The sequence below is a fragment of the Tachyglossus aculeatus genome, chromosome 5 (genome assembly GCF_015852505.1).
Source record: "Tachyglossus aculeatus isolate mTacAcu1 chromosome 5, mTacAcu1.pri, whole genome shotgun sequence".
NCBI classification, from domain to species: domain Eukaryota; kingdom Metazoa; phylum Chordata; class Mammalia; order Monotremata; family Tachyglossidae; genus Tachyglossus; species Tachyglossus aculeatus.
In genome coordinates this window covers 19234501-19261814 of record NC_052070.1, presented here as the reverse complement: position 1 = coordinate 19261814, position 27314 = coordinate 19234501, and the positions used below count along the sequence as shown (strand labels likewise).

Genomic DNA, 27314 nt, shown 5'->3' with positions numbered 1-27314 from the left:
GGTACAGATCAAACCCCACTAAATGCCAATTTTTTCATAGGAAATTCTTGGAATCTAGGGGTTGGGGAAATCATGCTTAGCAAGACAATAAGCCCCTGGGTCTTATGCCCATTAAAAGTCCTTTCACCTTCACCCTCTAGACTGTAAGCACCTCATGGGCAGGGAATGTGTCCACCTTAGTGGAAAGAGCCCGGGCTTGGGAGTCAGAGGTTGTGGGTTCTAATCCCGGTTCCCCCACTTCTCAGCTGTGTGATTTTGGGCAAGTCGCTTAACTTCTCTGTGCCTCAATTGCCTCATCTGTAAAATGAGAATTAAGACTGTGAGCCCCTTGTGGGACAACCTGATTACCTTGTACCTACCCCAGTGCTTAGAACAGTGCTGGGCACATAGTCAGCGCTTAACGAATACCATCATTATTATTATTAATCTCCCAAAGCACTTAGCACGGTGCTCTGCACACAGTAAGCCCTCAATAAATATGACTGATTGATTGATTTGGGATGTTTATAGTAGTAATGGTAATAGTGTTTATTAAGCGGTTACTGTATGCAGAGCACTGTTCTAAATCCTGGAAGAGAATTTATAGGAGGGAATTCAGACATGGTCTCTGGCTCTTGAGGGGCTCACCCATCTGTGCAGGCTACTCCCTGCTTGTCTCCACTTCCATTACCAGCCTGGTAGTGCTGCTTGCTGCTGGAAGTTGGGCAGCATGGCCCGGTGGATACAGCACAGGGCTGGGAGTTGGAAGGACCAGGCTTCTAATCCTGGCTCCTCCACTTGACTGCTGTGTAACCTGGGCAAGCCACTTCACTTCTCTGTGCCTCGGTTACCTCATATGTAAAATGGGGATTAAGACTCTGAGCCTCATGTGGGACAGGAACTGTGTCCAACTTGATTACCTTGTAACTACCCCAGCTCTTAGAACAGTGCTTGACACACAATAAGCACTTAATGAATACCATTACTATTATTATAATTATTATGCCTGGTGGCCTTCCTAGGGGCTCTGAGAGTTGTAACACAGTCCAGTGTGATGGGCCCATCATGGAACACCTCATGACTAAGGCCCCTCTAGTGGTTGTCCCGGCCTGAATAAGACTCACTTCCTGCACCTGTTTGGGAACTGGGACCAAAAACAGTTTCCTTAAAAAATGTCCAGCCTGCCCCCTTCCTCTGTGCCTTTCCCCATTTTCCTGGGCTTCCCCTCACCCTGTGGCTTTGCGTGTTTTCAGTAGTCAAGAGGAGTCCACAACTGGGATGCCATTTGCATGATGTGTCTGGTTGACTGACGAATTTGTCTGGACGGCCTATCAATTTTACCTATGAAAAGTGGCGTGGCATAGTGGATAGAGCAAGGGCCCAGGAGTCAGAAGGTCATGGGTTCTAATCCCGGCTCCACCACTTGTCCGCTGAGTGACCTTGGGAAAGTCACTTCAATTCTCTGTTCCTCGGTTACCTCATCTGTAAAATGAGGATTGAGACTGTGAGCCCCACGTAGGACAGGGACTGTGTCCATCCAAACTGATTTGCTGGTATCCACCCCAGCATTTAGTAATCAATCAATCATATTTATTGAGCGCTTACTTTGTGCAGAGCACTGTACTAAGCGCTTGGGAAGTACAAGTTGGCAACATATAGAGACAGTCCCTACCCAACAGTGGGCTCACAGTCTAAAAGTCTAGTACAGTTAAGCACTTAACAAATACCACAATTATTATTATTACCGATGCTGAGCTTAAGGGGTTGAACTACAGTCTAATATGGCACCACCTCCCTGACACATGACCCACGTTACATGACACAATCTGACACCAACCTGATACCCACCCCCCTGGGTGTGGCCCCACTGTGCCAGGAATTTGCTGCAGCACTCCAGTCTGTGAGGTTGCCCACACCATGGATGGCTGCTGGCCTCAGATGATTATTTTTTGTCAGTTGTTTTAAATAAAAAGAAAACAAACATAAGCCTTCTCATTTTGTCTCCTCTGCCCACCATGTGGAGAGACAGACCTCGGGTAACACGAACCTATCCAAGCTTTCCAAGCTCTCCGCCGGGAAAGCTATGCCCAGCTCCCTCCTCTCCCACGGTTCCGAGCGTGGCATTACTGGTGGGGTGGCAGCACTCCCCTTTTGCCACGGGGTTCAACCTGGGAAAATGAGCCAGGATGACAGAGAAATTTCCTGCATCCTCTACAGCAGCCGCCACTCCGGAGCTCAGAAATATGAGCCGGGGAGAGCAGAAGAAAATGTGTTTTCCTGCTTCTCCCATTCGAGAGCCCAGGAAACTGAGACGGGATTGTGGAAGAAACCACGCATACACCCAAAGTCAGCCTGGGATTTTTCCTCCCAAGATTGATGGAAAATCCCACCCACCTCTTCTGCGATGCCATCTCCTGCTCCATAAGTCCAGAGCCTTCATAATTTAAACCATGCAGAAAGCTGGCTGGGACGTTTTATATAGCACTCCGTTATGGGACCATCTTGAAGGATTTTGCCTGATTAACATTTCTTAGGGCAAAATCTGCCAAACCATTGGGGAACCATCCAAACGTGCAGCCAGGATTGCCCTCCACATCTCCTGCTGGTTGCCCACTGAAAGATCACCAGATCAACATGTTTCTCAAACGCCATCTGTCCCAGGTTTCTGGGTAGCCATTCTCCTTCACTGGTTTATCCTTCCCCCGAAGCAAGAACTTCTGAATAGAGCACTGGGCCAAAAGACATGATTTCAAAATCCAACACAGCCACTGAATTAGTCTGACCTTGGGCCAAGCCCTTAAACACCCCTCCATACATCCCCGACCCTTTCTCTGCCTCTATCAATCAATCAATCAATTGTATTTATTGAGTGCTTATTGTGTGCAGAGCACCGTACTAAGTGCTTGGGAGAGTGCAATATAATAGAGTTGGTAGACGCGTTCCCTGCCCACAGTGAGCTTACAGTTTAGTCTCCGATTCATTCTCACCTGTATTTTCTCCAGTTCTAAATTGGAGATAAACCATTACTTGGGGAGGCTGTGATGGAAAAACCCTTTGAAAGTTCAAGTGTCATCTAGATAATAAGGTGGTTCCAAATTCCACCAGCAGCAGTAGGGAGGGAGTAAAGTTGGGAGGAGGAAGAGAGAGGAAAGAGGAAGAACCTTAACTGAATGCAGCTGGCCTGAGGCCAGAGCTCAGAGCAAATTGAGCAGAACAGAGAGGGGGATTTGAGATAATAATAATAATAATGTTGGTATTTCTTAAGCACTTACTACGTGCCAAGCACTGTTTGAAGTGCTGGAGAGGATTTTAAGTGATCAGGATGTCCTACGTGGGGCTCACAGACTTCATCCCCATTTTACAGATGAGGTAACTGAGGCACAGAGAAGTGAAGTGACTTGCCCAAAGTCACACAGCTGACAATTGGCGGAGCAGGGATTTGAACCCATGACCTCTGACTGCCAAGCCCGTGCTCTTTCCACTGCGCCACGGGAGCCTAAGAGCCAGGAAGGCTGCGAAGGGGCGGCAAAGGAACTAGGAAAGCCAACAAATAGTTGGGGTAAAAGCTGAAAAGACAGAAAACAGAGAGGGCTGCAGGCAGCTGGCTAGAGGGGTGAAGTGGACAGCCAAGATTCTTTGAGGCCTCAAGTAGTTATCACTTGGGCCACGGGATTTGCCTACCTCCTCATAGGACAGGAAAATCTCAGGAAGTTTCACTATTCCTTTCCATTTATGATCTTAGTAAACATTAGATATTTATTGAGCACTTACTGTGTGCAGAGCACTGCACTAAGTGCTTGAGGGAATACAATACAACAGAGATAGTAGACACACCATTGAGAACAATAACAACGGATATTCACCTCTTCAAACTACTCCAAAGGGGTTTCTGCAGCAATTACCTCATCATCAAGTACTGTTTACTGAGTGCTATCCATGGCCATCCTTAACATGGAAATGCATGGCAGGCTCACAGCCTCCCCAAGGAATGGCTTATCTCCATTTTAGAACTGGAGAAAGTAGAGGAGAGAATGAATCGGAGACTAAACTGTAAGCTCACTGTGGGCAGGGAACGCGTCTACCAACTCTATTATATTGTACTCTCCCAAGCACTTAGTACGGTGCTCTGCACACAATAAACACTCAATAAATACAATTGATCGATTGATTGATAGAGGCAGAGAAAGGGTCGGGGATGTATGGAGGGGTGCTTAAGGGCTTGGCCCAAGGTCAGACTAATTCAGTGGCCGAGTTGGATCAAGCAAAAGAGTCCTTGAACCAAATCAACGCTGATTATGATACAGCTTTGTTGCTCAGGAGGTGGTAATAATGATAATAATAATAACTGAGACATTTGTGAAGAGCTTACTAAGTGCCAAATATTACTAATATTACTAAGTGCTGTGGTAGATAGAAATCATCGGATCCCACATGGGGTTCATAGCATAAGTAGGAGGGAGAACAGGTATTGAAACCCCATTTTGCAGAGGAGGGAACTGAGGCACAGAGAAGTGAAGTGACATCCAAGTTTACACAGCAGACAAGAGGCTGAGGCAGGATTAGAACTTAGGTCTTCTGACTATCAGGCCGGTGCTTCTGCCACAAGGCCATGCTGCTTTTACCCCTCTCTGGTAAGAGAGTGGTTAACTCAGGATACCCACATTCCTGGGGAGCTGACTCAGGGGTGTAGGTAGCAGGGTTCAACACGAGTAGACACAGCTACGGAAACCCGGGAAACAGCAGCAGCAACATCAGCGAGACCAGTCAGCCCAGCTTGCAGCAAGTCAGAAATAGGCTGGCTCTCGTAGAGCAGAGGTTTTGGGAAATCACGAGCCCAAATTTGGCAGAGTGGCTCATCTGCTTTGGAGAGAGAGTGGCCTGGGTTGGAAAGAGGTAAAATCAGCCAGCTGCTGCCTCAATAGAAAGAGGAGGCGGCAAGCGGCACCGCAGGGGGACGAGATCCTGGCAACTACTACAAGAGGGACTTTCCCTGATCTGTCTGCCTGATGGTGACTGAAAGCGGAAAGAGGAGAAAGAGAGAGACCCTTCTGCCAGAACAAATGTCATTTTCCCTGTGCCTGAAGAGAGAGAAAATCACAGCATGGAGAGGAAATGAGAATAAGTATGTAAGGAGGAGGGGGGTTCATATTTATGCTGAGCCTTTTTCAACCTTGAAGGAGACACAGACTGTGCCAAAGCAGCAGCCCTGAGCCACTATAAGCACCTGTGTATAAGCAAAGCGATGGTGCATGGGGGATTCTTGAGTAAGTCAGGGAGTAAGAGCACTATGGCATAGTGGATAGATCATGGGCATAGGGTTCTAATCCGGGCTCCGCCACTTGTCTGCTGTGTGACCTTGGGCAAGTCAATTCACTTATCTGTGCCTCGGTTACCTCATCTATAAAATGGGGATTGAGACTGTGAGCCCCATGTGGGACAGGGACTGTGTCCAACTCAATTTGCTTGTATCCACCCCAGCACTTAGTACAGTGCCTGGCACATAGTAAGTGCTTAACAAATGGCATCATTATTATTATTATTATAGTAACTGTGGTATTTGTTAGGTACTAATATGTGCCAAGCATTGTACAAAGCACTGGGGTAGATACAAGATGATCAGTCCCTGTCCATGTGGAATGACAGGTTGACTGTAAAATGGGTTTTCAGTCTCCATTTCCTCTAAGCCCACAGCCCCACCACTCCTCTGAGGTGAGATTCAGAGGAGCCAGGGCTTGGAGAAGACAAGGGAAGGTGTAAATTCACTCTAAATTCAGGTTGCTGAAGACACAGGGCCTAGTGGAAAAAACACAGTACTGTGGGCCAGAGAATCTGGGTTCCAATCCCAGCTCCATCGTTTATCTGCTCTGTGGTCTTTGGCAAGTCATTTAACTTCTCTGTGCCTCAGTTACCTCAACTGCAAAATGGAGATTTGAACTGTGAGCCTCATATAGGTCATGGACTGTGTCCAACCTGATTAGCTTGCATCTACTCTAGTATTTAGTACAGTACCCAGCATATAGTAAGTGCCTAAAAAGTTCCCTTTTTTAAAAAAGTGACACGATCTGTATTATTAAGGTGTGGTGTTGAAGACATGAAAGCAAATAAGCAAATAAGTTAGTGCTGGAAATACTGGCAAGGCATGCTGAGCTTGCAATGCATGACATGAGATTAGGCAGTGTTCTGGCAATGTATTGATCCAATTTGATTTGATTTAATAAAATAGACATTTGTTGTAAGTGCTATTGTCACATCTTTAGATTTATTGTTTGGCCACTTATGACGTGACTTACAAGCCCTAACCACATGCCTCTGAGGTAAAATCTTTCAAGGGAGCAGCATCAGAATTATGTCACGGAGAACAAGGGGTTAAATTAAAACTACTCACTTGACTGAAGGATAACCTCCACCTTGAATTCCTTAGTCCACCCTACTTTATGATATTCCTTTCACTTTCATTCAGTCATATTTATTGAGCACTTACTGTGTGCAGAGCACTGTACTAAGCACTTGGGAAGCACAAATTGGCAATGTATAGAGATGGTCCCTACCCAACAATAAGCTCACAGTCTAGAGGGGGGAGACAGACAACAAAACAAAACAAGTAGGTGTCAATACCATCAGAATAAATACAATTATAGCTATATACACAACACTAAATAGAGTAATAAATACGTACAAATAAAATAGGGCAATATGTACAAATCTATACAAGTGCTGTGGGGAGGGAAAGGGGTAGGGCAGAGGGAAGGAGGGGGGCAATGGGGAAGGGAGGAGGAGGAGGAGAGGACAAAGGGGGGCTCAGTCTAGGAAGGCCTCCTGGAGGAGGTGAGCTCTCAGTAGGACTTCGAAGGGAGGAAGAGAGCTACTTTGGTAGATGTGTGGAGGGAGGGCATTCCAGGCCAGAGGTAGGACATGGGCCAGGGGTCGACGGCGGGACAGGTGATTTTCTCCAATTTTCTCTTCAACTTTTCACTTCTACTACATCTGCAACTTTTCCGCATTTTCCTAGCCCATGTATGTATGACTGTCTGTTGCTAGACCTGTATGAGAATTCTGAGTTTGGGACAGAGGCCTCAGAGTGGTGAGACCCCCCTCCACCCCACTATCCCCCGCAATGAACCTAAGCCCTAGGACACCCTTGTCCTCATTAGAGGATTCCACAGGGTAGGGAAAGATGGAAGAGAGATATACACCTACCTCTATCACAGGGACTGTGTGTGTATTGCCTCCTGGTGCTTAGTATAGTGCTTGCACACCAGCACTTAATAAATACTATTACTATATTCATTACTGTTGATAATAGTAGAATGGTGTTCATTAAAAACTTACTACTCTGCTACAACTGGGATAAATACCAGATAATAATAATGATTGCGGTATTCGTTAAGCACTTATTATGTGTTGGGCACTGTTCTAAGCGCGGGGGTAGATTCAAGCTAATTAGTTTGGACACAGTCCATGTCCCACGTGGGGCTCACAGTCTTAATACAGATGAGGTAACTGAAGCACAGAGAAGTTAAATGACTTGGCCAAGCAGACAAGTAACAGAGCTGGGATTAGAAACCAGGACTTTCTTACTCCCAGGCTCATGCTCTATTCACTAGGCCGCTAGGTCAGATTCAGTCCATGTCCTACCCATGTAGCTCAGACTCTAAGGGGAAGGGAGAATGGATTTTATCCCCATTTTTCAGATGAGGAAACAGACACAGAGAAGTTAAGTGACTTGCCCAAGGTCACTCAGCAGGCAAGTAGAAGAGCTGGGACTATAACCTGTAGCTCCTGACTCATTAATTAGCCAGGAGAATGAATTAGTAGGTAATCATAATTATTTGACAGAACCTGCTGTTACCTCCCCACAGTCTCCAATATGGAAAACATGCTTTCTCCATTGCCTCCAGTGCCCAGGCAGAAACTAAATATGGATTGAATTTCCATAGAGTGGCTCCCTGCCAATCTGCCCTTGGAAACCACCAAGCTCACAACCAATACCCCACTCTCTTTGAGGGAAAGCCGAGCCAATCCAGCACCCATTAACTTTCTAGCAGGTCACCAACACAACATTTCCCTTTATTCACTTCAGTGTTCCCTCCTAAATCATCACCAACAGGTGGACTGAGAATCTACTGTATGCAGAGCACTGCACTAGGGCTTGAGACACATTCAGAAAGAGAAAAATATCCATGTCTACATTTTTCAGAGGCTTACACTCCAATGGAAAAGGTAAGCAAATATAAATTCATTAGTAGAGAATAGTTATGAGCATGTGAGATACATATAAATAAACCAAAGCATATATCACTACCTTCCCTGTCTCCCAAGCCCATAACCTTGACTTTACCCTGGACTCTTCTCTCTCAGTCAACTCACACCAAATCCTGTCAGTTCTAGCTACACAACATCACTAAAATCCACCCTTTCCTCTCCATAAACTGCTAGAGCACTTATACAGTCCTTTAGACTGTAAGCTCATTGTGGGGCAGGGAAAATGTCTGTTTATTTTGTATTGTACTCTCCCAAGATCTTAGTACAGTGCTCTGCACACAGTAAGTGCTCAGTAAATATGATTGAATGAATGAATGATGGGGTGGCCCCCTCCTCCCCGGTCTCCCAGACCATGAAGGTCCTCGATTTCTGAGCCCCAGAATGGCCTTTCCTACTTAGGATCTCCTCACTGGGTTCACTGGAGTCCTCAATACCTGCTGGGTTAGAGAGCCTGCCTCCTCCCAACCACTGACGGCCTATGATCCACTGGTCACTTATTCCTCAGAACACACGGCTGATGCTTGACTCAGTTCTTCTTCCATCCCTCTGGGAGGTCTTGGATCCCAGCAGCTTTCTACCCTAAAGCCCTACCCAGACAACACATATGGGTACATTGACAGATGTATATACATTACCTTATATCTGAGAGATCACACTTGTTTCCAGCAATAGCCATTACAATATTTTCTGGACCGTGTTCTTTCAATTCCTTGACCCATTTCTTCAAAGTATGAAATGAATCCTACACCAAAAACACAACACAAACACATAACTCACAAGACCTTTCCGTATATTACATTACAGTTAGGTATCCAGCTTGCTAAAATCTAGTGGAAAAGACCCTCTGAGAATCATGAATAATGCCATTTCCTTCTGAAGTTTGGCCCTGAAGCCACACTGAAAAGATCACTGTCATGCTAGCATACAGCATTTCCTATTAATATGCTGAAATGGAAACTTTGGAGGAAAGGGAGATGCTTGGTTAGCAGCATTCTTCTTGAAGATTATTATTCATCTTAGTTGAAGACAGCATAGGAGTTGCAGTCAGGAGGTCTGCCACTCTCAATTATTGGTATTTACTGAGTGCTTACTGTGTGCAGAGTACTGTACTAAGTACTTGGGAGAACAGTATATAAGAGAGTAGGTACAGATGATCCCTGCCCACAAGGAGTTTACAGTTTAATCAATCAATTAATCAATCAATCAATGGTATTTGTTGAGGACTTACTGCGTGCAGAAGCCAGTACTAAGCAATGGGGAGAGTGCAATATAACAGAGTTGGTAGACACATTCCGGAATGGATTTGTGGACTGAGTCAATCTCTTCTGAGCTAAAAGTAAATCATTCCAGCTGGCAGAGGAGAAAGAGATAACTCAGCAAGCCACTGCAATGATCCATTACTGCACCTGCGGCATCCCTGATGGGTCAGATTTCATGAAAAAAAAACATTACCTTTTGGATTTTCCAATCACTCATGATAATAATAATAATAATAATGGCATTTATTAAGCTCTTACTATATGCAAAGCACTGTTCTAAGCTCTGGGGAGGTTACAAGGTGATCAGGTTGTCCCATGGGGGGCTCACAGTCTTAATCCCCATTTTACAGATGAGGTAACTGAGACCCAAAGAAGTGAAGTGACTTGCCCAAAGTCACACAGCTGACAATTGGCAGAGCCGGGATTTGAACCCATGAACTCTGACTCCAAAGCCCGTGCTCTTTCCACTGAGCCACGCTACACTTCGAGGGGGGCTCAGACTCTTAGGGAGTTTATGGACTAGTTTTACTGTCGGTTTGGTATCTGGTTTGCTCTTTGACGTTAGCACTCAGGTAAGTCTCAGAATTGTGAGAATGAAAGACCTTCTGGGGTCACAGCATGCCCGCTCCCAGACAACACAGGGGTGTTCCCCGGTAGATTCCCCTTCCAATCCCAGGGTGGAAATATACTAACACAAATGGCACAAGAAGGGGAAGAGGGGAAATGATTCATCAAGCAAGGTGGGGTGGGCCCTTACTTAATCCAATAAAGTTCCCGCCACTGGGGAACATCAGAATTCCAGAATTCTGCGCACAGGGCCTGCCCCGGCTTGGAGCATCTCAGTGATGCAATTCCTGGATGATCTTTGATCACTACGCTCCTCTTGCCCCATTCCCTGTCTGATCTCAGTAGTGGCATAGCGTAGCGGATAGAGAATGGTCCTGGAAGTCAGAGGGTTGTGGGTTCTAATTATGGCTCTTCCACTTGCCTGCTGCATGACCTTGGGCAAGTCACTTCACTTCTCATGGCCTCAGTTACCTCATCTATAAAATGCAGATTGAGACTGGGAGCCCCAAGTGGGGCAGGAACTGTGTCCAATCTCATTTCCTCATATCCATCCCAGAGCTTAGTTTAGTGCCTGGCACACAATAAGCACTTAACAAATGCCACAGGGACTATTATTATCCCACACTGAAGTGGGAGCCCCAGGGGCCAAGGTGGAGCTCTTTTCCCTGCTCTTTCCATGTTTCCATCCCACCTGGAGACTCCAGTACAGAAGCTCTCAAATGACATTTGGGCTGTGATATCCAGCACTTGGGAGTAGTGAAAGAAGTAGAAGTATTTATTAAGCACTTACTGTGTGTAGAGCAGTGTACTAAGCAGTGGGAAAGAATGAACAGGTGGAAACTTGACACTTTTTTAAAGGTATTTGTTAAGGGCTTACTATGTGTCTAACACTATTCTAAGTGCTGGGGGAGATACAAATTAATTTGGTTGGACACAGTCCCTGTTCCGCATGGGGCTCACAGCCTTAGGAGGAGGAAGGACAGGAGAATTGAGGCACAGAGAAGTTAAATGACTTGTCCAAGGTCACATGAAAGCAATGGGCAGACCCTGGATTAGAACCCAAGTCCTCTGACTCTCCAGTCCATGCTGCTTCTCAGGAGGCTCACAATCAAATAACATGGTGCTCTGTGGACTTACCTGCTTGGTGATATCATAGACTATAACAGCTGCGGCTGATCCTCGGTAGTACATGGGTGCCAACGAGTGAAACTGTTTAAAAATAATGAATGGTTTTAGGCCAAAGTTGAGGTATTGGTTTTTTATCATCACAAACTGCTCCAACACAGTACCCTGTAATGGAGAGGCCTCCCCTAGAATTTGTTTAGAATCTTTAAAAATAAGTCCATTTATGATTCCTGCAGTTAAATTGGGGAATTGCTATGAAATGAGGAAAGCTTTCCGTAGATGTATAGGTACACTCAGGAGACACATCACACCCCAGCCACTCTAAAATACATGCAAGTACAGTTTGGTTTGTTTGCCCAGCAAAATGCAAGCTTTGCGTTTCAAAGGGACCACAGTCCAACATGTAGTTAACAGGTTAGTTGCAGATTCACTAAAAATTGATTCTTAAATGCAACAGGGTTCGATTCTGCAGATCACCATGAAACTTAACTCCTACTGATATCCTTGAGAAAGCTTGGCCACATTTCGGTTTGCAAAAACAGACCCAGATGAAACATTTCACTTGCCAAACTGGTTTAGTTTCTGTGTTTTCAACCAACTACCTGAAACAGCAGAAGATAGAGATCCCACCTTTGATTATGAGTCGGCACCAAAGCATCCCAGAATATGATACAGATTGGCATTTGGCCCAGAGCCTGCACTGAGCACTGAGTGTGGAGAAATGCCATCAGACTCAAATCTTTCCCTCTCCCTTCTCCAACAAGCCAAATAATTCCCAAGAAGAGAGTTCTAATACCATGGCTTTAGATAGGCTTGAATCAAAGATGAGACCAGGATGAACCATATGAAGAGAAGCAAATGAGACCGGGATGAAAAGCAGTGTGGCCTAGTGGAAAGAGAATTGATCTGGAAGTCAGAGGACCTGGGTTCTACCCTCAGCTCCATCACTTGTCTGCGGTGTGACCTTGGGCAACTCTTTAACTTTTAACTTATTGACCCCTTTCCCACATCCTCACTTTGGCTTGGAACTCCCTCCCCATCTAGACAGGACAGACCACCACGCTCCCCTCTTCAAAGCCTTACTAAGGTCACATCTCCTCCAAGAGGCCTTCCCCAATTAAGCCCTCTTTTCCCCAGATCCCTCTCATTCACTCATTCAATCGTATTTATTGAGCACTTACTGTGTGCAAAGCACTGCCCCTTGTTCACTGTCTTTGCACTTCGAGCTACACCTTTTGGGCATTTGGTACTCACCCCACCCTTAGCCCCACAGCACTTTTATAGATATATAAAAAGATATATATGTATAGATACATATATATATCCGAAGTTTATTTACTTATATTAATGTCTGTCTCCCCCTCTACACTGTAAACTCCTTGAGAGCAGGGAACGGTTCTACCAACCCTGTTTTATTGTACCCACCCAAGCCCTTAAGTGCAGTGCTCTGAATATAGTAAGGATTCACTCAATCAATCATATGCATTAAGGGCCTACTATGTGCAGAGAACTGTACTAAGCGCTTGGGAGACTACACTATAACAGAGTTGGTAAGCCATGTGTCCTGCCCACAATGAGCTTACAGTTTAGAGGGGAAGATGGACGTTAATATACATACAATTGACTGATTTTATCGTACTCTCTCAAGTAAGCACTCAGTAACTACTATTGATTGATTGACTGTTCAAAACAACAACTTTTGCCCAATTCTTCACCATTCCCCTCTATCGAGGGAGGGGAACCTGTTTGCTGTGCCCCTGGGATCCCTGTGGCTGACACAGTTCCAAGAAACCCCTTTTTCCTCTCCTCCTCCTCCTCCCCTCCCCTTCACCCCTCCTCCCTCCCTCTGACCCCCCGTCCCCTTGCCACAGCACTTGTATATATTTGTATATATTTATTACTCTATTTTATTAATGATGTGTATATAGCTATAATTCTATTTATTCTGATGGTACTGACACCTGTCTACTTGTTTTGTTTTGTTGTCTGTCTCCCCCTTCTAGACTGTCAGCCCATTGTTGGGTAGGGACCGTCTCTATATGTTGCCGATTTGTACTTCCCAAGCGCTTAGCACAGTGTTCTGCACACAGTTAGCACTCAATAAATACGACTGAATGAATGGCTGAAAGAAGACCCAACAATAAACTATTCCACTTCACCCCAGGCAGCAGCTGGCTTGAGCCTCTGCTCTCGGGGAGGGAGAAGTAACAGCATCTGTAAAATGAATTTCCACTGGATCTTTCTCTGTCTTGAGGGATCACAACAGTTCCAATCAAGACAGAATCCCCTGATGGGGGGAAGGGGTGGCAAAGTACTGACTTAGGTACTGGGAGAAGTTCAGAGAGGAGACACGGTCCCTCCCGTTGAGCATGGTACTATATAATAATAACTGGAGTACGTGCCAAGCCCTATACTAAGCATTGGGGTAGATACAATCAGGTTAGATACAGTCTCTGTCCCACACAGATCTCACAGTCTAAGGGGAAAGGAAAAACAGGTATTTGAGACCCATATTACAGATGAGGAAATTGAGGCACAAAAAAGCTAGGGGACTTGCCCGAGGTCACACAGCAGGAAAATGCAGAGTCAGAACTAGAACTCAGGTCCTCAGATTCTCAAGCCCGTGATCTTTCCACTAGGCCACACTGCTTCTCAGAACCTAGGCCACTGAATAATTAGAAGAGACTACTTTTTAAAATCAGCCTGCCTCCACTAATAGAAGAGACAAATGTGGATTTGGAAATTTTGCTCATGCCTTGGGCTTCATTTTCCTTTTGGGAGGCAAGGGCCGCCTGCCAGGTTGGAGGAGGATAGGGACACCTGGGTCTTTCAGCTCCCCAAGATGCCTCCTCCAGTCAGAGCTACCCTTGGCCTAAGCTCCCCTCAGAATGAGTCTTGTCTCGAGGAACACTCCAACATGTCCCCACAGCACTTATGTACCATATCTGTATGTTTTTGATAAATTCACAAACATCTACTGCCAATAAAAACTATCTTTTGAGTAATGGAAATACAATTTGGCTTAATTTTCATTAAATAGGAAATAAATGCTTTTTTCAACTAGTGTGGGGAAATAAAATATTCTGCAATGGAAAAATTCAATATCAATCATCATCATCATCATCATCAATCGTATTTATTGAGCACTTACTATGTGCAGAACTCTGTACTAAGCGCTTGGGAAGTACAAATTGGCAACATATAGAGACAGTCCCTACCCAGCAGTGGGCTCACAGTCTAAAAGGGGGAGACAGAGAACAAAACCAAACATACTAACAAAATAAAATAAATAGAATAGACATGTACAAGTAAAATAAATAAATAAATAAATAAATAAATAAATAAATAGAGTAATAAATATGTACAAATATATATGCATATATACAGGTGCTGTGGGGAAGGGAAGGAGGTAAGATGGGGGGATGGAGAGGGGGACGAGGGGGAGAGGAAGGAAGGGGCTCAGTCTGGGAAGGCCTCCTGGAGGGGGTGAGCTCTCAGCAGGGCCTTGAAGGGAGGAAGAGAGCTAGCTTGGCGGATGGGCAGAGGGAGGGCATTCCAGGCCAGGGGGATGACGTGGGCTGGGGGTCGATGCTTACTGTGCACAGAGCCCTGTACTAAATGCTTGGGGGATTATAATAAAACAGAGTTTGTAGACACATTCCCTGCTCATAAGGAGCTCTCAATATAGAGGGGGAGGCAGGCATTAAGATGTGATAATAATTTAGACTGTGAGCCCACTGTTGGGTAGGGACTGTCTCTATATGTTGCAAACTTGTACTTCCCAAGCGCTTAGTACAGTGCTCTGCACACAGTAAGCGCTCCATAAATACAATTGATGATGATAATAATTGTTGCATTTGTTAAGTGCTTACTATGTACCACAAGCACTGGGGTATACAAGTTAATCAGCTCTTACATGGGGTTCACAGTCTAAATAGGCGGAAGAACAGGTACTGAATACCCATTTTGCAGCTAAGGAACACAGAGAAGTAAAGTGACTTTCCCAGGTAACACAGCAGGCAACTGGCAGAGGAGAGATTGGAAACCGGTTCTCTGACTTTTTTCCACTAGGCCACGTTGCTTCATTATTACGGATATTCAGGTAAGTGCTGTGGGGCTGAGGGTGGGGTGAATATCAAGTGCTTAAAGGGTACAGATCCAAGTGCAAGGATGATGTAGAAGTGAGAGGGAGGAGGAGAAATGAGGGGTTAGTAGGGGAAGGTCCCTTGGAGATGTGGTTTTCATAAGACTTAGAAGTTGGGGAGAGTGGTGGTCTGTAGAATATTAGGCGGGAGGGAGTTCCAGGCCAGAGGGAGGGCGTGAGCAAGAAGTCGGTGGTGGAGGTAGATGAGCTCAAGTTACAGTGAGTAGGTTGGCCCTGGAGGAGAAAAATATTTGGGCTGGGATGTAGTAACGAATCAGGGAGATAAGGTTGGATGGAGAGTGCTGACTGAGTGCAGATGGTGAGAAGTTTCTTGAGAATTGGGAAGAAGTGGACTGAAAGGTTTTTTTAGAAAAATCTGAGCAGCAGAATTTGTTCCGTCACCAATATGTGTTACAGATTATTTCACTGAGAAGGGGAGGAACCAGAGAAATGAATTTGTGGAGTGACCTACTTAGAATTCCAGAAGTCCCAGTTACTTGATTCATGGCCATTTACTGACTGACTCAGGAATGATTGGGAGGGTGATAGGGGCAAGATGGTAGCCTTTCACCCAGGAAGGAGCATAAGGCCTCAAAAGGCCCCATTTTGAAAGTCCTCATCTTGGAATAAAGTAGAATAAATAGTACTTGTAAGGTCCTTACTATGTGCCAGACCTTGAACTAAGCACTGGGTAGATACAAGAGAATCATGTTGGACACGGTCCCTGTCCCACATGGGCTCACAGTCAAAGTCAGAGGGAGGAGAATTTAATCTCAATTTTACAGATGAGGTAACTGAGACACACAGAAGTGCCCAAGGACACACAGCAGGCACCTGGCAGAGGTGGGATTAGAACCCAGATCCTCTGATACCCAGGCCCATGTTCTTTCCAATAGGCCACGGTGCTTCTCTCATCTCTCATAAACAAGGGATAATTGGGCCCAAGGTCTGGTTGAATTTAATAGAGTAAAAGATAGTTGAAATTTTTTATGTACCCCATTTTTCGTTCATTTTAATGAGAAGCAGCATGGCCTAGTGGAAAGAGCATGGGAGTCAAAGGACTTGGGTTTTAATCCCAGCTCTGTCAGTTGCCTGCTGTGTGACCTTGGGAAAGTCACTTAACTTCTCTGGGCCTCAGTTCATTCATTCATTCATTCATTCAATCGTATTTATTGAGTGCTTACTGTGTGCAGAGCACTGTACTAAGCGCTTGGGAAGTACAAGTTGGCAACACATAGAGACGGTCCCTATCCAACAGTGGGCTCACAGGCTCACAGTCTAGAAAGGGGAGACAGAGAACAAAACAAAACATATTAACAGTGGATCTTGGGATCGAGCTGGCGGTCCGCCGCAAGGCGAGCCACCGCCTGTCCCCGCCCCTGCCCTCTTGGCACCCCCTCGATGCTCTTAGCTGAGTGTCCCGCGGGGCCCGAAGAGTTTACTTTGAAAAAAATTAGAGTGTTCAAAGCAGGCCCGGTCACCGGGATACTCCAGCTAGGAATGATGGAATAGGACCCTAGTCCTAGTCCTACTAGTCCTAATCCTAGGACTACTAGGGTCCTACTGGAATAGAACCCTAGTCAAGGCCCTACTGAGAGCTCACCTCCTCCAGGAGGCCTTCCCAGACTGAGCCCCCTCCTTCCTCTCCCCCTCCCCGCCCTCCGCCTTACCTCCTTCCCTTCCCCACAGCACCTGTATATATGTATATATGTTTGTTCGCATTTATTACTCTATTTATTTATTCTACTTGTACATATCTATTCTATTTATTTTATTTTGTTAATATGTTTTGTTTTGTCCTCTGTCTCCCCCTTCTAGACTGTGAGCCCACTGTTGGGTAGGGACCGTCTCTATATGTTGCCAACTTGTACTTCCCAAGTGCTTAGTACAGTGCTCTGCACACAGTAAGCACTCAATAAATACGATTGATTGATTGATTGATTGATTGATTGATTGACCCCGGTGCCTATTTTGTTGGTTTTCGGAACTGGGGCCATGATTAGGAGGGACGGCCGGGGGCATTCGTATTGTGCCGCTAGAGGTGAAATTCTTGGACCGGTGCAAGACGGACCAGAGCGAAAGCATTTGCCAAGAATGTTTTCATTAATCAAGAACGAAAGTCGAAGGTTCGAAGATGATCAGATACCGTCGTAGTTCCGACCATAAACCATTCCGACCATTCCGCTTAGTACAGTGCTATGCACATAGTAAGCGCTCAATAAATACGATTGATTGATTGATTGATTGATAAACGACAGCTGTAAAATGGGGATTAAATCCTTCTCCCTCCAACTTAGTCTGTGAGCCCCATGTGGGACAGGGTCTGCATCCAACCTTGTTAACCTGTATCTAACCCAGCATTTAGAGCAGTGCTTGAGATAGCAGTCTCCCCCTCAAACTGTAAGCTCAGTGTGGTCATCATCATCATCATCATCATCATCAATCGTATTTATTGAGCGCTTACTGTGTGCAGAGCACTGTACTAAGCTCTTGGGAAATACAAGTTGGCAACATATAGAGACAGTCCCTACCCAACAGTGGGCTCGGAATGTGTCTGCCTACTCTGTTATATTGTATTCTCCCAAGCACTTAGAACAGTGCTCCGTACATTGTAAGCACTCCATAAATACTGTTCATGATAAGCACTTAACAAATACCATAAAAAAAGAGTGTAGGGACCTCACTAAATCACAGTGGCCTATTCTTTGTTCAATGTTCCACAGGTGAAATTTCCACCTTGGTCTGAAACAGAGGAGTATGGAGAAGTTCACTCTTTCAGGAGGTGACTGTTCTTGAGAGCTCAGACCAAAGAACACAGACCAAAGTGGGCATCTTTGAAAAAAAGCCAGCTAGACCGCAACCAAGAGCACTGTGAATGGTCACTGATGGGCAACGTATGAATTATTGAAAACCACTTTGTTTATAATGCCCCGCTTTCCATTTCCTACAAATGGAATTACTCCGGAAACAATTGGATTGGGGAGCCATTTAAAGATTTTCATTGCTAGGTTTTTTTTTTTTATATTAATGAGGTACGAGTTAAAGGCTCAGCCACAGAAACCTCACGATCTGCTGGCAGAAAAGACACCCACGAGTTAACCATTTTTGAAAAATACAAAAGCAAAAAAAAATAATTCCATCCTTCATGACTGTAGAAACTCTTATAAACTATCTCAAAAAATGACCAAACTATGACCAGAGACAAATAATGTATCTGATAAAGGACGGGCAGGAAGAAACAGAAATCTGAGCACCTTTTAGAAGGAGAAACTCCATGTTCATGTGCTTTTGGCGTGGTGATGGGGGGAACCAAAAAATATCTCCTTGAAGGTGTTTAAATATTTCAGAACCAGCACAATTGGTCAGTTTTGCAATTTCTTCTTCATTTGCTCACATGGTCCAAACAAGACAGAGGCCTAGATCCTTTGATCCCTCAGAAGTCACTCAGAAAATCCTCATGAGTAACCCCTTTCCAGAAAAGTGTTTTTGTTCTCCCTGTAGTGCAGTTGTTCCTGAACAGGAGAGTTGCACCATATTGCCCATTTCCTCGTCTCCTTAAGGAAAACCCTTGTGTGCCTTTGGCAATGTGCTGCACTCCATCCCACTGTCTCACTCATTGCACAATGTACCCCAGAAGGAACACAAATGACAGGAAGGAGAGAGTACAATTGGCCCTGCACAGCCTCTAGCACTACAATCGGTTCACCAGTGCAGGGTCTCAGAACTGAAATTCCAAGCCCGAGGCTTGTCCATCATCCTTGACGAATGATATCATCACCATCATCGACATCATCATCCCCAGACTCTTATTCCCTTCTCTAAACTCTCGCTCCCTAAAGCTCTGGCCTTCCGCCCATAAAGCTAAGAATTCAAAAGCAGTTCTGGAGAGCAGCCATAAGCGTTTAATAAATGAAGGCTCAGAAGGAATGTCCGACTCTCACTGGATTCTACCTGGCAAATTCAAATGAACCAAGAGTCACATTTTGAAAGTCCCGGAGACCAGCCATGTGTTTGCTAATTCAGAGGACAGTCTATCCCCAGAGGTTCAGTTTACTTAGACTGGGGAACCTTGGTTGGCTTGTCCTCAACTTGACATCCTCTTTTTTAATGGTATTTGTTAAGCTTATACTATGTGCCAAGCACTGTACTAAGTACTGAGTTAGATTCAAACTAATCAAGTTGGACATAGTCCATGACCCACATGGGCTCACAGTCTAAATCCCCATTTCACAGATGAAATAACTGAGGAACAGAGAAGTTAAGTGACGTCCAAGGTCAAACAGCAGACAAGTGGCGGAGCAGGATTAAAACTCAGGTCCTCCAATTCCCAGGCCCGGGCTCTTTCCACTAGGCCACGCTGCTTCTCCTATCCCTAACTGGTCCAGTGAAGCCAATCCAGAGATCAGTACATCAGTTCTACTTCAGGCTGAGGAGAGAAACAAGGCAGACACACAGCCAGAAAAGGCTTGCCAAAGACTAAGCTCCGGGCCCAGGAGGAAATGGCAGGAAAGGAAATTCCTGGCATTCCCAGCATTCCCAGCTCACTGAGTGTGAATGGATAATTCTCTCCTGGGTGCTTTTCCTCTGCCATTCAGCAGACACTGGGTTTTCCATTCATCTACCCTCTAGATAAAAAAAGCAGTAGGAAATCAACTCTGAAGGGAAAAATGTTTTTTAAAATTCACAGTTTGTAGGTGGGGAATGTGACTTCCAACTCTGTTATATTGTACTTTCCCAAGCACTTAGTACGGTGGTCTGCACACAGTAAGTACTCAATAAAGACGAATGACTGAACAATCAGTTCTAAGTCACCTCCCATGTTCACCAGGAGGATTCTCCAGGAGCTTCAGAGGCTTTGAAATTTAAAGGGTTATGAAACCATAATATTAGGCCGTTATTCTGATTGAAGCAACCTGTCACTTTCCTTCTCTTAGATGAATAACTGGAGTGTTTGTACCCCCAAGGGAAATGTCTAAAATAGGCTTGAATAGAGGCTTTGTATCATTACAGAATAGTATTATATTCAGCTCTCATTAAACTGAGAAATCACTAAGTGAAACAACCTTCAGCCCAAGGTTTGTTGTTCTGAACAGTCATGATCACAGTTTGAAGGGAACAATCCATTTCCACCCTTATCCTGCCACTCTCTTGTCTCCTGTCACTGTCCTTCATCAGCTGAGGAGAGTGCTGCGATTCCTAAGGAGAAGAGCTCCTCCTCTTCTCCTTGCAAGTTAATGGACTGGTTCCCTAGCTCACCTCCCTCATCCCCATCATAGTCTTCCTTCGTTCCGTGAGGACTGGATTCCTCAAAAGGATACGGGTGGCATCACAGGCTGAGGGAAATCCGGAGAGCGAAGGGTGGAAAACTGGGTCATCGTACAGCAGCAGCGTCAGCCGGAGAGATGCTTGCTTCACCACCAGTGTGTGGTGCTGAGGGCTAGGATTTCCCCTGCTTCCTCCTGCATCCGAATGCCCCACGATGCAGATGTTCAGAGCCATGGCAGGGTAACCCCGGGATTCCCCTCACATCCTCCTTACTCTTCAACCCTTCACCTCAACTGCCCAAGATCCCCACCTTCACTGAGCAGACCGAGTCCTCTCTCCAATCTGCTTCTGGAAATGATGATCAATCAGTAAATGAGTGCTTACTGTGTGCAGAGCACTGTACTAAGCATTTATTCATTCCCTCAATCATATTTATTGAGTGTTTACTGTGTGCAGAGCACTGTACTAAGCGCTTGGGAAGTACAAGTCGGCAACATATGGAGACGGTCCCTACCCAACAACGGGCTCACAGTCTAGAAGGGGGAGACAGACAACAAAACGAAATATGTAGACAGGTGTTAAAATCAGTGTCAAAATACAACAGAGGTGGTAGATACATTCCCTGTGCACAAGAAGCTTACAGTCAACAGGGCAGTCAATCGAAGCTATTAATTGTGTGTTTACTTTGTGCACAACTCTTTACTAAGCACTTGGGAAACTACAGTACATTTGGCAGACACGATCCTTGTCCTCAAGGAGCTTACCGTCTAAGCTGGACAATAGACATTAAAATAAATCACAGGTAAGGGAAGCAAATACAAAGATATGCTCATATGTGCTGTGGGGGTAAGGAGAGAGTACCTCATGTTTGATAGTGGAATTAACTGCATGAGAGAGGTAGTTGGGAGAGAATACGGGGGGGGGGGGGGAGGGAGGGAGTTTAATCAGGGAAGGCTTCTTGGAGGAGGTACTATTTCTATAGGACTTTTAAGATGGGAAGAGTGCTGGTCTGTCAGATATGTAGAGGAATGGGTAAAGAAGCTCCAGACAGCAGCATGGCTCAGTGGAAGGAGCACGGGCTTTGGAGTCAGAGGTCATGGGTTCAAATCCCGGCTCCGCCAATTGTCAGATGTGTGACTTTGGGCAAGTCACTTCACTTCTCTGTGCCTCAGTTACCTCATCAGTAAAATGGGGATTAAGACTGTGAGCCCTCCCCGTGGGACAACCTGATCATCTTGTAACCTCCCCAGTGCTTAGAACAGTGCTTTGCACACAGTAAGCGCTTAATAAATGCCATTATTATTATTATTATTATGAACAAGTGTTCAACAGCACATAAAAAGAGAGTGAGGGAGTGGTATTAGAGTGAGTAGATTGGTTTTAGAGGAGCAAAGTGTGTAGGAAAGGAGTGAGGCTAAGTAATGGGGAGAAAGCTAATCTCACACCCTGAATCTGATGGTAAGTTGTTTTTACTTGACGTGGAGGTGGGTGGGCAACCACTGGAGGCATTTGAAAGGTGGGGAGATGTGCACAGAGTAGTTTTTTGTTTTGAAAAATGACCCTGACAGAATGGACTGGAGAGGGGAAAGATCTGAGGCAGGGAGGTCAGCAAGGAGCCTGATGTGGTAGTGCTTGGTAGTGCTACCAGTGTGGTAGCAGTTGGGATCAGCTTAATTGGGTAAGCAGCACAAAGGCATTGATTCAATGTTGCAAGCTGTTTGGGATAAATTTGGGGATAAAGTGAGTTCATGTTCAGAGGGATGGAAACATCCCTCATGGAGTGCGCCTACCCTCTGCCCCTGCCTCTGCCTGCCTGACTAGCAGTTAGCACTCAACCATCTTGCCCCACCGTACCTCTCCTCACTGACCTACTACAGCCCAGACTGCACACTCTGCTCTTCTAGCACCAGCTTACTGTGCTAAGCACTGTTAAGTGCTTACTATGTGCAAAGCACTGTTCTAAGCACTGGGGGGATACAAGGTGATCAGGTTGTCTCACATGGGGCTCACAGTCTTAATTCCCCATTTTAATAATAATGATGGTATTTGTTAAATGCTTACTATGTGCCAAGCACTGTTCTTAACTCTGAGGGGGAATACAAGGTCATCAGGATGACCCACGTGGGGCTCACAGTCCTAAACCCCATTTTACAGATGAGGTAACTGAGGCACAGAGAAGTTAAGTGACTTGCCCAAAGTCACACAGCTGACAAGTGGTGGAGTGGGATTAGAACCCATGACCTTTGACTCCCAAGCCCATGCTCTTTCCACTGAGCCACGCTGCTTCTCGCTGATCTTGTCCATCTCACCGCTGACCCCTTTCCCACATCCTCTCACTAACCTGGAACCCCTCCCCCCTCCATATAAGCCAGACCACCACTCTCCCCACCTTCAAATAATAATTAATAATAATAATTCTGGTATTTAACCACTTACTGTGTCTGCACACAATAAGCTCCCAACAAATACGATCGAATGAGTGAATGCCAGGCAGTGAACTACACGCTGGGCTGGATACAAGCAAATTGGGTTGGACACAGTCCCTGTCCCACATGGGGCTCAAAGTCCTAATGCCCATTTTACAGATGAAGAAACTGAGGCACAGAAGTGAGGTGACTTGCCCAAAGTTACCCACCAGACTAGTGGCAGAGCCGGGATCAAAATCCAGGTTCTCTGACTCCTGGGCTCAGGCTCTTTTCACTAGGCCATGAGGCTTGCATATAGTTGGTATTTGACCACAGCATTATTAAGGTCACATCTCCTCCAGGAGGCCTTCCCTGACTAAGCCATCTTTTCCCTGGCTCACTTTTCCTTTTGCATCGCTTATGCACGTGGTTCTGTGACCTTTGGGCATTTGATATTTGCCCCACCTGGAACACCACAGCACTGATACACTCATCCGTAAATTATATATAATGTATTACTAATTACTACCAGAGAAGCAGCGTGGTTCAGTGAAAAGAGCACGGGTTTTGGAGTCAGAGGTCATGGGTTCAAATCCTAGCTCCACCAATTGTCAGCTGTGTGACTTTGGGCAAGTCACGTAACTTCTTTGGGCCTCAGTTCCCTCATCTGTAAAATGGGGATGAAGACTGTGAGCTCCCTGTGGGACAACCTGATCACCTTGTAACCTCCCCAGTGCTTAGAACAGTGCCTTATTAAGTGCTTAATAAATGCCATCATTATTATTATTATTAATTTATAGTACTGTCTGTCTCCCCCACTAGACTATAAGCTCATTATGGGCAAGGATCATTTCTGCTAATTCTGTTGTATTGTACTCTTCCAAGTGCTTATACAGTGGCCTGAACATTGTAAGCACTCAATAAATACAATTGATTGACTGATTGATTGCAGCATGCCTCAGGACCAGGTGATTCCCTAAGCCGGAATGGGCCGACTGGACCAGGGATCAAGATTTTGGGCATCCTGAATCTAACTCATCTAAAGCCAATTAAGAGGCCTGGACCCTTAACCAAGAGAAAGCCCCAGGAAGGAGTCAAACCATCGGAAAAGGTTGCATTGGGGAAACGGGATGGGAATAAAATATGAGATGAATTGCAGGAATTGGGGCTGTGTCATTGAGTCTGTCCCTGAAGCTCCCCTTTGCAGTAAACTCAAGTATCTTTGAAGGCTCAGAACTGCTGTTACCTAAATACCATCCATTTCCATGCCAGAGGTGCCTGCCAAGGGAGTGGGGGGAGAGGCGAGGGGCCAGAGGGAACTTTGGGAAGAAAAAGCAGGAGGTTGAGGCCCCTTACTGATCTCCATCTACAACCCAACCCGCACACTTCGCTCCTCTAAGGCCAACCAACTTACTGTGCCTCAATCTCATCTCCCTCATCATCAACTCCTTGCTCACACCCTCTCTCTCGCCTGGAACTTCCTCCCCTTTCATAACCAACAAGCCTTCCTCTAGGAAGTTTTCCCTGATTCGCCTCTCAGCTCCTTATCCTATTCTCCCTCCCTTCTACATCATCTACGCACTTAAGTCTGTACTTCCTAAGCACTTTGAGACTCACCCCAACCCCAACCCCAACCCCAAAGCTTTTGTGTAACTATCGCTACACTCTTCTCCTTCTCATATTTATAATTTATTGTCTGCTTCCCCAACTAGACACTAAGCTCCTTCACGGCAGGCATCTTGCCTACTTACGCTGTGGTACTGGCCCAAGCGTACACTGCTCTGCACACAGTAAGTGCTCAATAAATACCATGGATTGATTGATTGATTGGGGATGGATCCCTCCCTCAAAGGAATATTCAAAAAGGTTGATGTTTCCTATGGGAAAATCCAGCACAAAGTTTCAGCCTCAAAATGCAGCTTTCAGGTTTCCTCTGGTGCTTATTACCCTTCCCAGAACATTCTTTGAGTTGACACAACAGAAAACTGGAGGCAATCCAACAAACATGGACAAAGCCTTGTAACTGGAAGTTCCTTCAGGCTGGCTGGCCTGAAATCCACACTACTGAACTGGCACGAGCTCATTTGGGAAGAGGTCCTGTGTGGCTGGGGGGGTGGGGTTGGGGGGCAACAATTCACTTCCACCCCTCCTCAGACTTTCCTGCCTTGGAAATGAAGCAAAAACTCCTCACTCTCGGCTTCAAGGCTGTCCATCACCTCGCCCCCTCCTACCTCACCTCCCTTCTCTCCTTCTACAGCCCAGCCCACACCCTCCGCTCCTCTGCCACTAACCTCCGCACTGTGCCTTGTTCTCGCCTGTCTCATCATCGACCCCCGGCCCACGTCCTTCCCCTGGCCTAGAATGCTCTCCCTCCACACTTCTGCCAAGCCAGCTCTCTTCCACCCTTCAAAGCCCTAGTAAGAGCTCAACTCCTCCAGGAGGCCTTCCCAGAGTGAGCCCCCTTTTTCCTCTCCTCCTCCCCATTCCCCCCGGCCCTACCTCCTTCCACTCCCCACAGTGCTTGTATATACTTGTACAGATTTATTACTCTATTTATTTCACTTGTACATATTTACTATTCTATTTTGTTAATGATGTGCATATAACTATACTTCTATTTGTTCCAATGATTTTGACACCTGTCTACATGTTTTGTTTTGTTGTCTGTCTCCCCCTTCTAGACTGTGAGACCATTGCTGGGTAGGGACCGACTCTATATATTGCCAACTTGTACTTCCCAAGCGCTTAGTACAGTGCTCTGCACACAATAAGTGCTCAATAAATACGAATGAATGAATGAATGAACCAGGCTTCCCCAGCCAGCACCAAGGAGCAAATGAAAGAAAATAATGATAATAATAATAATAATAACAATACCAGTATTGGTTAAGCACTTACTGGGTGCCAAGCTCTGGGATAGATACAAGATAATCAGGTCCCACATGGGGCTCTCATTCTACTTAGAGAGAACAGGTACTGAATCCCCATTTTACAAATGAGGTAACTGAGGCACGGAGAAGTTAAGTGACTCACGCAAGGTCACATAGCAGTAGAGTGGTGGAGCTGGGATTAGAACCCAGATCCTCTGACTCTCAGAGCTGTGCTCTTTTCACTAGGCCATGCTTCTTCCCAAAAAGCAAAGAAAAGCAAGGAAAAGAATGGGATAGGCAAGGCAAAAAAGTCAAGTGAACCAAATTGATGAGGGATGGTGGAGATAAAGTGGGTCCCAAAGCAGAATCAAGTCAATCATTATTTGGCACCTATTTCCACAGGGAATAATAAAAATAATAATAGTACTTGTTAAACTCTTACTATCTGCCAAGCACTGCTCTAAGCACTGGGTGGGGTAGATATGAGGTAATCAGTGTGGACACAGTCCCTGTCCTACATAGGGTTCACACTCTTAATCCCCATTTTACAGATGAAGTAACTGAGGCCCAGAGAAGTGAAGTGACTTGCCCAAGGTCATACAGACACGTGGCAGAGCTAGAATTAGAACCCATGGCCTTTTAACTTCCAGGCCCACACTCTGGCATCTCCTCCTCCTGCCCTTCACCTGCTTAACGCATCTGCTAATTCCGTTATATTGTACTCTCCCAACCACTTAGTACAGTGCTCTATAAATACAATTGATTGGTTGATTGATTGATTGATTGATTGATTTTTCTGGACCCTTCCTTCCCCTCCCTCACTCCTTCACCCTGGTCAATACCCCACAGTTCAGTAAGAGCGTCTCTTCTTTCCATTCATTCAATCATATTTATTGAGTGTTTACTGTGTGCAGAGCACTATATTAAGCTCTTGGGAGAGAACAATACGATAATAAACAGGCATATTTCCCCACCCACAATGAGCTCACAGTCTCGGGGGCCGGGGGGGGACCAGATTATCCTGCACCACTCTGTGCAAAGCTACCACTAAGCCCCAGTTCTTCACCTAGGGTGTCACTGGTATTGGGGTGAATGGCCTCCTGTTTGGACCTCCCCCACGGTCAACCTCCCACTCACCTCACAACCCCCTTCTTTGCTTCAGGCAATGCAGACTATAAGTGACCTTGGAAATTAGGACTCACTTCTTGTGGTTTCTCTTACCAGCCTCTTTAGGAAATGAGCTCATTGAGGCCACAAATGCATTTTCAAACTCCTGGACACACTCTCTCCATCTCCTCTCTTTCTGCTGCATTTTATAAATCAGATTCCAAGTGGGTTTTTTTTTTTCCTTCTCCCATACAGACACATACTCTGGTTTCCCTTTCTCCATTCTCCATCTGCTCCTTTTCTCCTAGGAAAGGAGGGGAAACTGAAATGG

The 27314-nt window shown here is 45.6% G+C and overlaps 1 protein-coding gene across 1 annotated transcript in view; it reads right to left on the bottom strand.

The window, feature by feature from the left end:
* The window catches only part of RAB31 (RAB31, member RAS oncogene family), a 190912-nt gene that overhangs the window by 35264 nt on the left and 128334 nt on the right, over positions 1-27314 (bottom strand). Inside the window, exons 4-5 of the mRNA XM_038746749.1 lie at positions 11205-11276; positions 8877-8983 (exon numbers count right to left, since the gene is read on the bottom strand). Coding sequence (XP_038602677.1) covers positions 8877-8983; positions 11205-11276 — 179 coding nt within the window. The remainder of the gene's footprint in view (positions 1-8876; positions 8984-11204; positions 11277-27314) is intronic.